This window comes from Pagrus major, chromosome 11, assembly GCF_040436345.1.
Source record: "Pagrus major chromosome 11, Pma_NU_1.0".
Taxonomy (NCBI): domain Eukaryota; kingdom Metazoa; phylum Chordata; class Actinopteri; order Spariformes; family Sparidae; genus Pagrus; species Pagrus major.
In genome coordinates, this window is record NC_133225.1 from 1,566,065 (window position 1) to 1,584,736 (window position 18,672).

An 18,672-nucleotide genomic window follows, 5' to 3' on the forward strand; every position below is an offset into this window, starting at 1 on the left:
ACTGTGCGCCGCTGGTGATGTTTTTTCCTTGAGAGTCGCCACCAGTCTACATCTTTGATATTACAGCAAATGCAAGGGCTCAATCATCATTGTGTTGCCTCATTTGGCGATAGATCGTGACTAAACATATTTATTTACACGAAATTCTTCAAGATTATTACTTTAAAGGACACCTTTAGATAAACCTGACACCAGAGATGTCAGAAGTCCACACATTGTTTCCTCCAGGAGAAGTTCAGATACTTGTGTAAAAACAGACTCTGGTAAAAGTAGAAGTACTGATTAAACTTCTTTACTCCAGTAAAAGTAATAGAGTACAGGCTCTGACATGTACTCAGAGTATCAGAGTAAAAAGTCTCCCTCTGAAGGACATTTGTGGTCAAAGCTAACTGAAGCTCACGTCATATTAATATAATTCAAAGACTATTAAAGTTAAAGGTAGAATCAGTAGGATTTGTCCCAGCTGTTCCTGAACGCACCACAGAGATAGTTGATTGTTGAGTCAAACAGCCACATGTTGGGTTGGTAAAGCGTCCCGAGCAGCAACAAAGAGAGAAAATAAGAAACTCTCTGCAGATACGAGACACTAACACGCCTTTTCTCCCCATTCAGCCTCCCTCTCTGTCTGTTATGTCTTCTTACGTCTTTTACGTCTTTTACGTCTTTGATTTCTTGTTATTTCCTGCTGTTGCTACACAGCTGTTTAGATCTGTAACCACATGTGATTTTGTGAGAAAATGCATTGTCAGTACTGTGGAAACTTCTCACGTCTGACTCAGCTGGTCCTGGCTAAGTCACCAAAACAATGTATGCATAAGTTAAGAAAATCCCATTGAACCAAAAAAACATGAAGGTTTCTTAGAGGCAACAGCCTTTAAGAATTAAATGACCTTTGTGTATGAGAGAATGAAAACATGCCTGATCGTCAGGATATGCACCTGATGATGTTTAAAGGACCTATTTGTTTTTTGATTTTTGAGTCTCACTCCCAACTCGTCATAAACTGATGCTTTGTCAATACAAATTCAAATAGCACCTTTAATCTAACTGGTCTACTCAAGATGAAAAGTCAGATAACTAACACCAGGTAACATTAGAGTGCAGTAAACCACTTAAAGAGCAGCGTCACGTCTGTCATGCTGCTATTCATCATATGTACTACATCGTAGAAGACACATTAGTCATTTTAGGAGTCATTTCTTTGGAGGTGTCAGTGAGTGTCACACTGTCAGCTTCTGATTCAGTCTTTGACCTTTTAATGTGTGTAATCTTTCCCGTCTTCCCTCTGTCTCTCAGGATGGACTGCTATAACTCCTCCGTTCCAGCCGCAGTGAATGCCACCATACTGTACGACTTCAAGGTCGACCAAGGAGATTTCTGGAGCAGAAGTATTGAGGATGTTCAGGATCAGCCTCTCCCCCGCTGTTCCTCGTCCTCCCTCCCTCTTGAGACAGAGTGCGCCGTCTGTCTCGACAAGGTCGTGTACGCCGTCTGCCGTAAACTGAAAGACGGTGTGGACTTGACGATGGAGGCTGGAGAACACCACATCAAAATCTCCAAGAGCGGTAAGAAGCTCTCGCACTCCTGCCCACGACATCCTGGTGCTTTCAAAGCAGCAGCAGTGCTCGTAACGCTACTTACACAGTACAGCATTTACATTAGTTACATTAATAGTGACAGTAAAAGTGGTACATTTTCTGTTTCTTTACGAGCATGATTTGTGATATTAACTAATCAGGGTTTTTTCTGCGAAATCGACAAATCAGACACACAAAAGAGATTTTTCATGTTTGCCTTCTTGCATGTGTGGAGGGGATCTTTGTTGTCATTGTTGTGATGTTTAACTGTTTATCTGTTTCATTACAGATTGTCCCAAACTCTCTGATGGTGAGCAGCATTCAGTCATTCTGCACACACTTTTTCTTTTCCCCCAAAAAAACTGTTTTAGTGATTTTAGGCCTTTGCACACCAAGTCAGTTTTTTTTTTTCATACGCATACGAAAAATAACTTGGTTGGTGTGCACAGACCTTTTAATGTGAATTTCAGTGATGACTTAATTCTTTTATATGATCTATAATGATATGTATTTGAGATGATTGCAAATCAAATGGCCAGAGAGAGAGAGAGATGTAGATCTATTTTAATAACACTTCACGTCACACTATGAACTGAAATTAAATTTAAATTTAATTAAAATGTAATATAATTTAAGCGTTAACCCACACATTTATAACAGTCTTTAAAAACTGATGTGTAAAGTTTACTAAGTGACTAACTTTTGGTTTTTATCCTGTGATGCTTGTGTTTGATAAGCTGCTGATAGTTTTAGTTATTCTGTGGTTCATGTTTCATGTTGTATTGAGTCCGTGTCTGAATGTTTGGTGTAAGTATGTGATGTTTAGGTTGTTTAAAGACAGAATCAAACGCCGCCTGTCTGTTCCCTCTGTGTCTCACAGATGCTCCACAGTGGCGTCTGCCCGTGGCCATCACCGTCCTCGTCCTCGTCCTCATCATCGTCTTTGTGTTTTTTGTTTTTAAACGCTTCTGTAAACCAAGGGAGCAGAGCAGGTACGTGTCGTTGTAGCTTAGTGGTATTTGAATATGAGTCATCAGTGTTATTTTATCATTAAGATGCATCATGTTGTTGTTCTATATGTTTGCTTGATGATTTATTGTCAAACATGAATAACCCATGAATGAAACCTTTCTGTGTTCACAGAGATGAAATCCAGACGCATCAGGAAACTGAATCATCTCCCCTCGCTGATGTGAAGCAAGAAGCTCTGCTGAAGACCTCCCCTTAACTTTTTTAAAGTCGATAAAATAATGTATATATATCCATCCATCCATCTTCAACAGCACTCACTCTATTTTCTATTGTCAATAAAACCAGATAAAAAGAGCAGTGAGCTCGTGTGATGTCTTACAGATCTACAGTAGCTGATAATATCTTTCTTCCTTTGTCTTTGACACACACACCTTCACCTTTACCGTATTATTGCAGTTTATAGGAAATGCATCACCTCAGAAACAAAATGTTCACAGGAGAGTGTATTGATGGCTTCAGACATGTCCTCATCCTTTTAGCTCTTTGATGCAGCCTGACGGTATATTCTTGGTCTTGGTGAGGGTTCACAGAGACGACACTGTTGGCTGTGTCGTCTTTATAATGACGTATTTTCACAGTCTGATATTTCATTAGTTTGATGACAAACTGAGACTTAATTGACTTGGAAGATTATATTTTTAAAACGTATCTGTGTTTCCATTCACAAACACATTTTTTTTTCTTCGAAATACAGAGCCGAAGCCCCGCCCCTTCCTGTTCCCCTCATGGACCTTACTGATAAATCTTTGTCTGATAGTGAATGAAGAGACAGATAATGTATTGATCCTGTTTGAATTGTGTCACTGGAAGGGGCGAGACTTTGGCTCTTTATTCTGACTATTCAGTAACCCGGCGTGATGTCTCGATGGCTCTTTCCACTCTGATACAATCAAGCGAGACTACTCACACTTTCCCACAGGAAGTTTGAATACTCATGCATGATGTCAGCCTCTGAGTTTTGCACAACAGCTCAATAAAATAAATGATGGTTGTTTTTATCAAATATTTCAACCACACGCCGTTGCAGCTGCAGGGTGAGACACTTCCACCTACAGGTTCCTTGGTCGTCCTTCACATTTTGAGTAAACAGTGAGCCACCGAGGCGAATGACGAGGATTACAAGGAAAAGAGGTGACAGCGAGCCGTCACCGTGGCCATGCACAGCTGCACTAGTGTCACGTAGAAGAAACCACAGAGATGCGGAGGAGAAGCTCTGATGTTAGAACAGGAAAAATCAGAGGTTTGACATTTTTAACTTTAAAACGGTTAAATCAGTTAATAAGATACTAAACTAAGCACATTACATTTACATTTAGTACATTTACTTGAGTACAATCTTGAGACACTTTGGGTATTTCTACGTTCTTGTACTTTATACTTCCACTCCACTACATTTATTTGATAACTTTAGTTACTAGTTAGTTTAAAATTAATTTGTTTTCACAGCAATCGGATAAAATTATGGGTGAAAGTCAGCGGTGGAATAAAACCAATTACATTTACTTCAGTACTGTACTTCAGTATAATTTTGGCATATTGGTACATTACTTGAGTATTTAAGATTGATTCCACTGATAAACTGCAACGTTTACTTATGTAAATAATAAAAACTTAAAAATTAATATGTGAAACATTAAGTACATTTTTCTGATGAAAACATTTTTGTACGTTAACTGAAGAAACAGTTGTAGACAGTAGACGTCATCACCACAGTAGTGAATTACAGAGTTTATGCTCAAAATAAAACTGAACATAAACATTTTAACGTCAGTAAATCTTTACACACTGAGTCGTAATTCATTTACTATTGAAAGGAAACCAGTGAGCGGACATTTCAAATCATTTTATTAAGCAGAAAACACCCAACAGTGAAAATAAAACTTTATACATAGATAAACTGCCACCAATGTCATTTCATGTTTATAAGGCTGAGAAAAATATATAATTATATATACGAAACAACAGATTAATCCTCATGTCATGACGCTAATCAGGTCCAGTTTATACAAAATCCAGTAAGTATTGTGGAGTTACATCACCATACATCAACCTTTGGTAACTGAAAATAATAATGGTATCTCTCCTCTGAGCACCATAAATACCAGCATCAGATTTCAGGATAACGTGACCAGTAGCTCAGTGTTAAAGCTGCATCAATCATTTCTATCTAATGAACAGGTCATATGATGTGGACAGAAAACAAAACTCATGATTGATGATAACCCAACAAAAACACAATAAATCAAAAAAATATACAATTCAATTGTATAAAAGGAAATAAAACAAAGTTAGACAGCTTTGGACTCGACGCTGAGATGATGTGAAAGTTGATTTCTGGTCACAACAAAGTCCAGAAGACCTGAGTTCAAACGGACAAACTGACCCGTGTACAAACTTCATGTCTTAATATCACACACTGAAGTCTCTGTGCGAGTGATTCCCAACCAGGAGAAGCTCAACTAACCGGAGGAAAGGATTCATGATTTGATTATAAAAGTAATTCCACTAAAACGATTAATATGGGTGCTACTGCAATCAAAGAGTGCGTGAAAACTAGTGAGCAAGCGAGCAGAGGAGGTTAAATAATTAGCTTAATCTAATGAGTTGATGTTTAAAACCACTCCATGTGGTTAGAGTGCGAATGAAAGCTTTACCACACTGACCCAAATACTAACAAATCAACTGTATGAAAATATTGTAACGTCCACTTTAAATGATTGAAAGTACGATAACAGTTTGAAATCAGTTGAGTCGACCCGGCTGGGAGCCACTGCTCTGTATAATAGGAGCTCTATCAAGATCTATATATGTATATATATATAACTCTTATTTATTATAGATACATCTCCCAACTTCCACAGATTGAGGATGAATATCACGATCTATCAGTCTAGATAGTCTTTCAGGCAGACTACCTGATAGAAAGTTCTCTTCCTTTTCACTTTTCCATTCCCTTATCGATCAACCATGGATCAATATTTCTAGTCACCATTTCTGTTGGTGACCTCTGACCTTTGACCTCCGGGATAATCGGAGGCTGGTTATTTGGGATTTAGGATTTCGAGGCCTGTTTAATTGTTGCAGTTGCTGGAGCTGAAAGCCCTGATACACCAAGAGACGAGACCGACTGATCCAGTATCAGTCTCGGGTTCCTGATTTTCAGCGATATTCCTATCGCTGAAAATGTCGCTGATCCCAGTTCTGATCCACTTTCATAGTGGCAGCACTCAACATCAACACTGTGAGAAACAAATGTGATGTCTAACGTACGGTTATTTGAAAATAAAGTGCGTACTGTCTCGCTGAAGTGGAGCTTTTCCACCTGAGCTGCGTGCGCTCGTCTGTCTCACCACCAGGCAGTGAGCAGAACTACTGAGAACAATCTGACGTACTGGACACTAAATTAACTCTGGGATTAACACTGTCGTATACGACATAATGTTACTAACGTTTAAATACCTCTGAATCGCTGCATGCGAGAGTTAGTTTTTCCCCCCAGAAGCTAGGCTAACTTCAGTTACAACAGTGTCCCTTTCAAAAGCTTTGTAATCCAGCCAGGTGATTGTTCCTCCAGAAGGTCCGGCTCTGCACTCGACTTTCTGGCCGGCTCTGTGATACTAATCCCACTTCACACAAAGCTGAACAAATGTCTTTTGCTTTGATAGCGAGAGCTGTAGCGGCAGACTTTACATATTGTGTCTTTCATAAAGCAGTTCCTAGTCCTAACCAGGAAGTTTCGATGCCTTTTGCTTTTTGTGAAGTGTAACTTCACGTTGCATGTTTGTTATTGCTAACTTGACCGTGTAGTGTAACGGGTTGGTTTCACGCGTAGGTGTGGCCAAATGTGGCACTAAAATGCAAGTTGCAACTTTATCCGGAGACTAAACATTGGATCAGTCGTCCTTTGGTGGGATCATTTCTTTGAGGTCAGCTTGGTGTGTCAGGACACTGAATCTGGACGAGACAATCAGCAAAGTTTCTTTCTGAGATCAGTAAACCAGCTCCTAACCAGATTCAATCAGACCAGCTCCTTTACAACAGGACATCTTCAGCTTGTGCTATCGCTGCAAGACTTAAGTCTGGACAAAAAGATTCTGCAACAACATGGCCTATTTCTATCTTCTGACTGATGACACATACATGACAATGTGCTCTCAGTTAGAACGGTCAGTTTTCAAGAGGAAGTGCTGAGAGGAAGTCTGAGCTTTTCAAAGGGTGTTTCTCAATGCCCTTCACTTAAGATATCACAATGTCACAAAGACAGAAATAAATCTGAGCGGATATTGCAAGATTGTTTTTGTACAACAGAAAAGGTCAAAAAGACGGAGAGGGGGAATTTCCCTCTGTAGATCACAACTGAGACATTTTCATGTACTTGCTGCCCCTGGTTCTCATCTGTAAAAGACGTGACATCAGTTTCTACTCTTTTACGCAGATGACACGCAGGTCTATGTTTCTAATGACACGAAAGACATGAAACAAGTTAGCAGACTTTATAACGGTTTTCAGTGAGGTTGAACCGAGTATATGTTTGGACAATATACTAACCAGCTTATCTGACATGCTACTTTGGCGTGTGACCGCCGATTATTAGTCACACAAGTTGTAAGTACGTGGCAAAGCTTACAGCATCTTTTTGCTATGACACACCCTGAAAGGTGAGTCCTGGTCCATCCACAGACCAGGTGGACCACCAACAGTCATTTACAATATATATATAGAAAACTATAAGAAAACTGAAGAAAAACAGATTTAAAATACAAATTCTGAGAGAAAATCAGGTTTTAAAGGTTTAAATCTTTTCTGTTAACACCCCATCATCTCATGTTATCTCCATCTAAACTTCCATATGTCCGGTCACTACATCGTATGAGGCCTTGATCGCAGACCTTGGTCTCTTGCGTATCCCGAGGCACAGACAGACGAAGACACCGACAACTAGAAGGACGACAGCGGTGATGCCAAGCCAAAACGTCAGCTGGTTTGAACACAAACTCTCAGAGATGCAGATCAAAGTGGAGTTCACTGAGGAGACAAAGACGAGAGGAAACAGGTCATTGTCAGTGCCATGTTAGCCACGTGGAAATGTCTCTGTTGGTGACTTTAATCAGTTTATGTCCACTGACTTCACTGTCAGCAGTTTGACCGTTTCCTCAGAAGTGTGTTTAACGATGAGTTAACGAGGCGATTAAGCTCGTCTGAGTTCTGTTGTATTTTTCTGTTTATAAGGAAAATAGGTGTCAAAATATTTCCTTTCTTCACATTTAGTGAGTTTATTTTGTTGACTTGTTGGACTCAGTAGTGAACTGACTGCTTTTACATCTCCCAGCTGAAACTACAGGCTGTCAGACCATCACCTCCGAGCTACAGAGTGCTGTCAGGGACAGGACGGGCCGGGCTCGGCACAGTATACCTCGAAACTTGGCACGGATTGTTGGATCTTAGCCAAAAATAGAGGCAGTGCACCGGCTCTTTTTTTCTCTCCACTGGCTTCTACTTCTTCTTTTATTTCAGTTTCTCTTTTAATCTGGTAAATTTTAAACTCACAACTTTTATTTGGTTGAAAGTAAATTTTCTGGTCAAAAACCCCTTTGACGGTGACTCGTGATGCTCCGACACCGTATCTCCTGATAAACATCCTGCTCACATCAGGATGTTTTTCGTAAAAGCGGTTTCTGCACTTTTGTAACTTTGTGTAAAACCACATCCACCGGAATCGTCATCACATGCTATAAATAAGCAAACTGAACTTTTAGTGCCACATTTGACATTTCAATTACACAATACTTTATTGTGCAATGTATCCGATGTTACTCTCATTTATGCATCTGCATTGTTCAGCTCCTGATTTAAGATGCAGGATTTTCAGGTTTGTCAGATTTGACACAAAGACTTCAAACTTGACTTCAGACGGTGTACGGCTGTAATTTTCTGTTTATAAAGGAAAATAGGTGTCAAAATATTTCCTTTGTGAGTTTATTTTGTTGGCTTATTAGACTCAGTCGTGAACTGGCTGCTGAAACTACAGACTATCAGACTTTCACCTCTGAGCTACACAGTGGTGTAAGGAGGCTAGCTGGTTAGCATGCTAACTTCAGTAGACGTCTGACAGAACGTCAACACTGTCGTTTCTTCACTCTCTGATCATAACGTTAATGTAGTTAGTTCAGTTTTAAAACCTAAATTCTGGACAGATCTTACAAACTGCTGCGTTAAAACAGAGTGTAATAATCTCCTAATCCTCTTTGACAAATACTCAGTTGAAAGACATTAAATTTAATGTTTTACCTCATCGACTTATACGCTCGTTCTGAATTTGATGGCAGCAATACAGTTCAAACAGGTCGGGGCGGGAGCAACAAGAGACTGGAGGAGTCACAGACGTGATGTAATCGTGCATTTCTACTCTGAACATAATCCAGGCTGCGATTATGAAATCAGTCCAGCTGCAGAGGCGTCCTGTGGTTGAGCTGTGGTTCTGTCAGATCAGTTTAAATAAACCCAAAGCAATGACCGAAAACCTCAAACTTAAATGAGCATGTCATTACAGGAAACATGCGGCTCACCAGTGGGGGGCTGACTCTCGTCCAGGAGACGGCTGCAGTTGACTGGAAAACACAAAAAAGGAGAACGATGAGACGGATATTCATTTTTCTATTCACAAAATGGAGCTTTGATTTTGACTCAAACAAAAGTAGTAATAAAGTAGTGAAGTTTACAAATGTAGCACAAATGTATCCACATTTTGGAAAGAAAAATCATCCAAATAAAACACGAATGAATGTTTCTGTTCATCCACGCCTGCTGTGTGAGCGTGAGTTCGTTGGTTGATGGAGATAAATTCTCTCTTCTCTTAAAATAATGTCTTCAGGGTTTGTGAAAAGGTGACACACGGGAGGCGGGCAGGATGAGGAACTAACAGTGACCTCGATTAAATCAAGAATCCAAAAAAACTCTGTGCGTTTTCATCCGTTTGTATTGAAATATTATAAAAGTAAAGAAAACTACGCTCTGCTGAAACAGCCTGCGTTCAAACGTTTTAATTAGATACGATTTTTGTACTGAAGCACAAAACGTCAAAGTTTGTCTCCTCGAGATCTCGAGAAAAATTATCCCATTGTCTCGGGAAAATAAATTAGATTTAAGTCGTTGTCACAGGAAAATGGAGGAAATAATATGTTTGACCATTTAGGGCTTCCAGATTTTTCTTCTTATTGACAGATAAAACTAGTGAATGTGTTGATTAGACGACTAACAAAATGAGCAAAGGGCCACGATGACGTGGTTACAGGGCCGCCAGATGAAAAAGTCTGATTTTGATAATGATGGAGCTGCAGTAGCGACGTTAGCTAGCCACATGTTAATGCTAGCGTTAGGTCGCCACGGCTCGTTGTTACACTCGGTGCTCGGAGGCTAGCTGACAGGCTAACCTCGCCGGTCAAAAACACCTACGTGATTATCTAAAGGTTCAAACATGCTAAAAACACTGTGAGCAAAATCAAACAGTAAACTGTTAACAACATATATAAGGTGAACTGTGACAAATGAAATATTATAACTAAGTCGCAGATGAAATACTGAGATTACTACGGACAAAACTGTGCAAGTGGAAAGTAGCAGCTTGAGCTATAATTCTTCAGTCTTTGCCAGAAGAAAACAACAAGATGTCATTAAAATGACAGAAAAGCCACAAGGAGGAAATAAGCAGCTGTTCCCCTCTGCATGCACCGCAACAAAGCTTTCCACTGCTGCATTTCTTCTGCACAGTGAAAGTGTGAAACTCATCACTGAGTTTCCAGCATCCTTCTAAGACCTGTCGTCATGAGCAGTTTGAGTCATTTACAACAGAAAACAGAAACACGTGAACAATGTGGTTTGTCTGAAATCTCACCTGAGCAACGCGCCTCCTCAAAACTCTGCAGACAGGACGAGATACAGGAAGAAAGAGAAGAATGAGAGGTTAGTGATGCGTGCTGAGATCTGCAGGAGAAAACAGAAACTGCAGCAGTTTGGTTCAATAACAGTTTAACTGTTCACTGAAATTGATTTTAAGATCAATCTTGTGGAGTATAAATGCAGAATTTTAATTTGCTTTAAAACAAAGACCCAGACATTCAGATTTAGGAAGTCAGAGTGTTTTCCCACATGTTGTTTATTCTCATTAATTCAGTTTCTTGCACGCTGGCAAAGTCCAGCAGCATTTAACAACTTCAACTAATCACTGACAGGCTCGTATGAAACAACGAGAGACGGGATGGTCTCACACAGAAAATGACCGACGCCACAAACTCTTTCTTTTTGCTTTTCTCTCTGACAGAAATCTGGGGAATCCCCGTCACGATGTCCACATCCCCTTATTCAGCGTCTGCAGGCTGAAGCTGGTTGTGTAATATAAAGTCGATATGAAGGTGTTTTTTTACCTCAAAGCAGTCCCGAGTGTGGCGCAGGACGTCCTTGCAGTTATTGAGGACGATGGACGAGTCAGTCAGATTAAGGACCTGATTTTGATCAGTGTCGGAGCCCGTGGCGATGGCGGTTTTCTGGAAAACAAACACAGATTCAGATTCATGAAGAGGTTCAGAGATTTGTGCTGCAGTGCTAAACATAGTTTTTCTTACACAAACAGACCATCAGTGATCAGGTGAGGGTCCCCCCCCCACCCGTAACCTCAGATCCTCTCTGATAAACCCGGTTGGGACTGATGGTGAGGAACTTACGTTCTGGTCCTCCCACTCTGTCTGACATCTGTTCGACCCGCGGGGCTGGGAGAGCTGATACTTGAACGAACCCTCGGGTAGTCGAGTGACATTGCACTTCAGATCCAACTGAGTCGCTGCTGCGTCTCCAGGAAACGCCGAGTAAACTGCTGAAAATAAACCAAGAACACTCATTTCTATCGTCATGACACACCGAAAAGACAAACTAACAAGAGCACATACATGCATATCAGAACACAGCCAGTAATAACACACACGATACCATCGTCTCCTCCCTCCATGCTGATGAAGGTCAGGTGAAGTTTCGTAGTCTACAAATCATTTCTGGAGCTTCACAGTAAAAGTACAAATAATTCAAAACTGTACTGAAGTATGGAGGACTGAGAGCGGCAAAATAACAAATAAATGAATAGCTCAATAAATAAGTAAATGTCATTAAATGCACCAAAAACACTAAAATATATTTTAGGCTCTGATCTGAAGGATGTTATTTACACCCTGGACATGCGGTCGAGCTCATGCAGCCACGTTTAGCTTAGCAGCCAAAGATTTCATCTTCATAAAGAGTGTAAATGATCAGTTTGTGACCTCGGGCTCCTGCGGAATGTGATCACAGCAGATGAGCTGTGTGGAGACATCTGATGTTTAAATCATCTCCAGCTGCTTCAGCTGTCCAGCAGAACGCTGCAACTCTGTTTTACTGTGAAGCTCCAGAAATGTTCTGTGGACGACGAGACTTCACCTGACTTTATATCAGAAATCCTCCTCTCATGTGCAGAACCTGCCTTAGAAACATCATGTTTTTAATTTTTCTTCACCATCAAAGTAATCCAGTGACAGTTGTGTGTATATACATGAGTACACTTAGGGTTGCCAACCGTCCCTTGAAAAACGGAATCGTCCCGTATATAGAAGGAAAAACACTCGTCCCGTATTGAGTGGGAACGGGACGCACTTTGTCCCGTATTACTGTGAGAGCCAACAAACAGTCAGTAAAAAGCCAATGGAAAATGAATAACAAGGCGCGCTAGATGAAAATTTACGGTAAACTCGTTCCCGGGCCCTGCCCTGCTCTGTGACCAATGAGCTGACAGCTTATTCATACACGAGTATGACGATCAAGAATACGCTCATCCCATTGGTCGAGCCTTGTGTTGCACACGGAAAAGATAGCGGAAGACAACAGAGCAGCATGGGTGACGACTCGAGTGACGACACTGCATTGGGGGGCGGAGGCGCAGGTGCACCGTCGAGAAATGATGGGACAAGTACTCCCCCAAGGAAAAAGAAGAAAAGTTTTCTCCTGGTTTACAGCAGAGCAGAGTGACTGAGAGACCCGTGTCTGTGCACAATATCTTGTTATTGTTTCATTATTAGTGTTTATTATTCAGTTTTTTGAACAGTGTAGGCACAAGCCAATGGTTTGGTGATGCTGTCTGAGCCATCTTTTTTTTTTTTTTTTTTTTTAATGTGGAGAAGGTATGAAGTTATAAAAATTTGGAGTGATGAGTTTTCACAATATGTTTACAAGTTTACATTCTATCTGTTTGCACTTGCTGTTGCACTAAAAACACTATCACACATTATTATTTATTATTATTACAGGATGAAGTTTGTACATTCTATTTTTTTTTTTTTTACATGAATTTGTACTGTTTGATGTTAAGCAGGGCAGGCTTATGTTTATGAAAAATATTTTATTCAGCTAATTTTGTTATTTAGTATTAAATTGAATTTCTGGATAATAATTTGTTTTCCATGTGTTCATGTCACACAAATAGCTATGTATCCAATTCAATGCAGGTTCAAGACAAATACTTATGAAAATAGTTTCACGCACAAAAAAGGGGGCTAAAAAATAAATCACAGCAGGAGACGTAAAGGCAATCGGGTCGGCCGGCATGTCCCGCGTGAGGTGTCCCTTATTTTTTTTTCAGGGAGTTGGCAACCCTAAGTACACTGCAAACAGGAAGTGCTAACAGCTAATTCGGCAAAGTTTTTAAGGAGTTGTGGAGATCTCTTTTTTCTTTTTCTCCCTGCTTTGTTTACCACCTGTTGAGTTTGTTTTCAGACGCTTCAGGGTGAAAGACTGTCACCAGCTCATATTCTGGGCTGTTTTGACTCAACATTGAGAATTTCATGTATGTGAATTGTAATTTTTGGGTGAGATGTTCCTTTAGGAGCAAATTAGCATATGTTAGCATGCCAACATGCTAATCTACGACTCAAAAGAACTTAATTGTGTTCACAGTCGTGGTGGTTTGTAATTTCTCTGGGTCCAACAGTTTTTACATTTAACATTTAAGCAGTTGCAGGTTTCTTTATGACGGGCGGACGTATTTGATTTGTCCCGGCGGGTCTCAGGGGTCACGGGGTCGAGACATGAAGACAGAGGGACGTGAAGTCTCCAGGAGACAGAGGATGAAAGAGACAGACGAGTTCGATGTTGTGACTCTAAACAGGGAGGAGATGAAACGACAGAGTGCTGCTGTGAATGAGATGTGTGTCAGTCATCGAGGCGTGAACACACAACCTCCTTATCACCTCTCACAGTTTAAAGAGCTTTTTATGATGCACGATGAACGCTGGCGGTTACACAGACGTCTGCAGCACAGACGAAATGTAAACTGAGCTGATTTTATCCAGAAGAGGCAGAGATAAGAGTTAAACTGTGTCTTAGATCTGAGAGTCCAGACGCTCATCACAGACGTCTCATGAAACAGGATGTGTGTTCCGGGTTTGTTTTCATATTTCCATGAAGTAAATAAAGGAGGTGGATTTCAATAATGTAGATAATAAATGTAGATGTAAACTTGTTTTGTAGTCAGAAAATGTTATATTTGATCGGATCCAAGAAAAAGCTTGTAGAGTCATTTTTGTGCTTTTGTCAATTGCAAAGTCTCAGAACCAAAACAAAAGGAACTTCATGGGTCCGTGGTGGCCTTTTCATTTTACAGGTTTATCTTTTAGACGTCCAATAACAGACGTAATAAATGCTTTTTATGTATCTGTAAGAGATCTGAGTGTTCATGTAGACTGATTTTATTTCACTCTTCCTTCATAGACGACATAAAGACTTTAAGATCTTATTTCACACTTCATTTCCCAGAGTGGCGGCATTTTCATCTCTGTAGGCGACTGATGAGTCACACCTGAAACATTCCCAGTAAATCGTGAGAGGGAGAGGGAAAACAAAAGGGAGAGGGAAAACAAAAGGGAGAGGGAAAACGAAAACGAAAACAAAAACATGCTTTTACCCGCCGCGCCCTGGAAACAAGTGGCGGTCCATCTGATAAGGCTGCAAACAGCCTGACTTTGATAAGCTCAGTTCCTGACAACTGGCACAATGCTGAAGTGTGAACGTCACTGATGCCACGTGTCTAGAGGAGCAGGTTACCACAGAGGGAGTGGTGGGTGGTCGACTCGTTGTGTCACTGTGTCTCTGATATGTGGTGTGTAATTTCTTTATGAATGAGCTGCTCGCCACATATATCATCTGTGGAGTAACCACTGTAACCAGAGCATGTGGAGGTGGACACACACACACACACACACACACACACACACACACTGATGACACACTTTCTACTAGAAATACTGAAAATATGACTTCACTCTTTCAGTCAGAACAAACTGATAAATATCTACAGTGACAGAAAAAAGAAAGAGGAAAAACTTTGATGATGAAAAATGTTTGTTAAATTAAAAAGTACAAAATTATGAGATAAGAAGTCTGTTAGCATGTTGTTAGCATGTTGTTAGCATGTGTATCTTGTAGGACCACTTGTAAGCCTGTTATGACCATTTTAGCCTGTTAGCATGTTGTTGGCATGTGTACCTTGTTGTAAAACTTTAATATTTTATTGCTAAATTAACACTATCGTGAATTATTAAACATGTTATATTATATTACATTAAACATATTTCAGTGTTTTCCTGGTTTCAAAGGCTCCCTCACAGTAAAGGGACTCACCAGACTAGTACCCGTCTTTACCCACTTAATCATTATATCCACATTACTAATGATTATTGACAATAAATCTCATTGTTTTGATGTTTTGTCACAGTACAGAGCTCCTGATCTGAGCCCTCCCAGTCCAGACAGTTAGCTGCATGGCTAACTGAGCTAACTAGCTAATGGAGGCTACAGTTAGCAGCAGTTAGCTGTCACTCAGCTGATATGCTGCCCTCTGTTTTGTTTTGAATATCAATTTGACAAGTGGCCGATTCTCACATATTTCACCTTTAAGCCCATATCGCCTCGCCTTAATATGATGTTGCCATGGAGACAAGGAGTCGTGTTGTGGATAATTAAACTTTACCTCTGTTTGTTTAGCCGACTGTTGTTTATACTGAGTAAAATAGTCTCCATTAAAGTTTTCTGAATGAGCTGTTAGCAGCTCCTGTTAGCAGCTCCTGTTAGCAGCTCCTGTTAGCAGCTCCTGTTAGCAGCTCCTGTTAGCAGCTCCTGTTAGCAGGGTGCTCATGGACGCACAGACAAACGTCACTGGATCATTCTGAGGCTGAAGACGACTTAAAAACAGGAAGATTCTCAGGGGAGTTCTGCAGCCGGTTTATCAACTACAGTTTACAATGGACACGGGAGCGCACGTCCTCGTATAGCGTGAGTCACACTGATCCTGAAACGATAGTCGGCCTGTCATGATTGCGTCATCTGTGCTTCACTTTACTGGCTCATTATTATCTGCAACAATAACAACTGACAGAAAGGAAGTTATAATCAAACTGCACCGAAACAAAAACTTTCCTCGGTTTGTATCCAAACTGCACAGCTGTGCATCTGAACAACATGGCTGCTGTTGAGATGGAAATGTTCTGTCGCAGTGACAGTGTCACAGAGTGGAAACCCCCCAAATCAAACACCAGCAGCGTGAGATGGAGTAGAGCTGGTTTAGTCCAGAATAAACAGGCTGAGGCATTCGGACTCATTGTGACGTTGGATTTAATATGAACTGTAAGAATGAGCTCAAAGCGCTCAGCTTTCATCTGATTTGGTGTGAGACTGAATGAACTTTCTCACACGGAAACTTTCTACTGTCAAACAGGAAGTGAAACTTCCAGTTATCCGTTTCTTAAAAGGCTCACGAGTCTGTTGTTCACACTTCAGCCGAGTCTGTCGGTTAATCAAGTCTCCTTTTATTGTTATTTATTTACTTTTATTAACTCTCTGCTGTTCCTCATGTATTTATTGCAAATGCTGTGTGTGTTCTTATATTCACGGTCACCACGTGTAACCACCTCCTGACTCATCTTATTCAGACTTAACGGGCCATCGGGTCGAGTGGGACCTGAGTTTTGAGGTTAGTTGCTGAGTTTAATGCGCCGTACAAACATCTTAAACTCATTAAATAGATTTTAGAAAAAAGGAATACGCTGTAAAAATGATTGCTGTTATTTTACTGTAGTACGCTGTAATTATTTTTACAGTAACAGATGAAAATCAGTAATCAGTACTTTGATTTAATTTAATTTTTTAATTTATTATACTATTTTAATCCCACAGGGGGAAATTCTTCTGTATGTATGTAATGTAAAATTACATTATGATACTGTGATTAGCATCTGAGTTAGTGTAAATACCTGAAGCCTGTTAGCCTGTATAACTTGTTGGACCACCTGTTAGCATGTTGTTAGCATGTAGGACCACTTGTAGGCCTGTTAGCATGTTAGCCTGTTGTTACTATGCTAACATATTAGCCTGTTGTTAGCATGTGTACCTTGTAGGACCACTTGTAGGCCTGTTAGAATGTTAGCCTGTTGTTGCTATGCTAATATGTTAGCATGTTGTTAGCATGTGTACCTTGTAGGACCACTTTTAGGACTGTTAGCTCGTTGTTACTATGCTAACATGTTAGCCTGTTGTTAGCATGTGTACCTTGTAGGACCACTTGTAGGCCTGTTAGCATGTTAGCCTGTTGTTGCTATGCTAATATGTTAGCATGTTTTTAGCATGTGTACCTTGTAGGACCACTTTTAGGACTGTTAGCTCGTTGTTACTATGCTAACATGTTAGCCTGTTGTTAGCATGTGTACCTTGTAGGACCACTTGTAGGCCTGTTAGCATGTTAGCCTGTTGTTGCTATGCTAATATGTTAGCATGTTTTTAGCATGTGTACCTTGTAGGACCACTTTTAGGACTGTTAGCTCGTTGTTACTATGCTAACATGTTAGCCTGTTGTTAGCCTTGTGGTACAAATGTATAGTGCTGTGTCCTAATGACAAATTGTAATGTGCCATTTTTTTTTACAGTCGCTTCAGAAGCCTAAATTCAAATTCACAGCAACTTACTGTAATATTTAGTTAATAGTTTACTGTGAGACAGTGTAGCCTGTCAGTCTGTAACACAGCTGAGGTGTAACTTTGTGAATCATCTGCTGTGATGTTGAGATTTTATCTTCACTGAAGCTTTTCGCTGTGTGTGAATGTAAATTAAAGACTTTAATAAAAAGAGTTCACACTGAGACACTGTGCGACTCTGTTGTGATTTCCCTCCCTCATCTCTGCTCCTCTCAGGTGGAAACCCCCCCACACACTCACACACTCACACACACACACACTCACACACACACACACACACACACACACACACACACAGTCACGCATTTTCTGGGAATGTTTACATGGAGAATTTACAGGAATATCTGAAACAGTTTTATGAACATTTCACCTGTTTCATATATATATATATATATACATATGTACACACACACACACACACACACACACGCACACACATCTGTATCGTCACACTTTCACTGCTTGTTTAGGCTGATAATGACGTCATAAACGTCCACAAACAGGAGCGATGAGCCAGAATATTCAGCCTCGTAATAATCATGTCGGGTGAAGTTTCGCCTGACTCGCGAAACAAACCGCAAATCAGTTCACATGTAAATAAAATATTAAAATCTGACACTTTCAGTAACTAACAGCGTGTTTGAAGACGTGACGTCCCCCCCCCCCCCCGGACTGGATCCACCTGAGCGCGTGACTAAACATCTGTAAATGGAGAATTGTAAAAAAAAATAGAAAAGAAAAGAAAAGAAAAGAAATAAAGAAATAAAGAAAGGAAACAGTTTATGATGAACTTACTGAGCACGAGTGTGTAAATCACGCAGGAGGACGTGATGAGGTTCATGATGGCTGATGCTTCGTCTTCAGGAGCTCGAGCGGTTTTAATGAAATGTTTCGCTTCAAACCTTTTTCAACTATTACCTCGACGCGTGATGCAACACCGCGGGACATTCCGCCGGACGGATCACCTGACCTGAGCACACTTCATCCCTCCCACCGGGGACAACTCACTCTCATCTCCGCCAGTCTGG

General features: G+C 40.5%; 1 protein-coding gene across 2 annotated transcripts; it reads right to left on the reverse strand.

Annotated features, from left to right (window-relative positions):
• Positions 1–4,437: 4,437 nt before the first annotated feature.
• LOC141005351 (uncharacterized) lies at positions 4,438–18,494 on the reverse strand. 2 transcript variants are annotated; one of them, XM_073477185.1, is made up of 6 exons: positions 18,440–18,494; positions 11,327–11,475; positions 11,030–11,149; positions 10,501–10,525; positions 9,176–9,217; positions 4,438–7,634 (listed from the first exon to the last, which is right to left on the reverse strand). In XM_073477185.1, exons 1-6 carry the CDS (start codon positions 18,483–18,485, stop codon positions 7,447–7,449), a joined length of 570 nt encoding a protein of 189 aa, XP_073333286.1. In that variant the 5' UTR covers positions 18,486–18,494; the 3' UTR covers positions 4,438–7,446. The 2 variants fall into 2 exon arrangements, with proteins under 2 accessions (XP_073333286.1, XP_073333285.1); XM_073477184.1 differs by lacking the exon at positions 18,440–18,494 and having other exon boundaries at positions 11,327–11,998.
• Between the last annotated feature and the right edge of the window lie 178 nt (positions 18,495–18,672).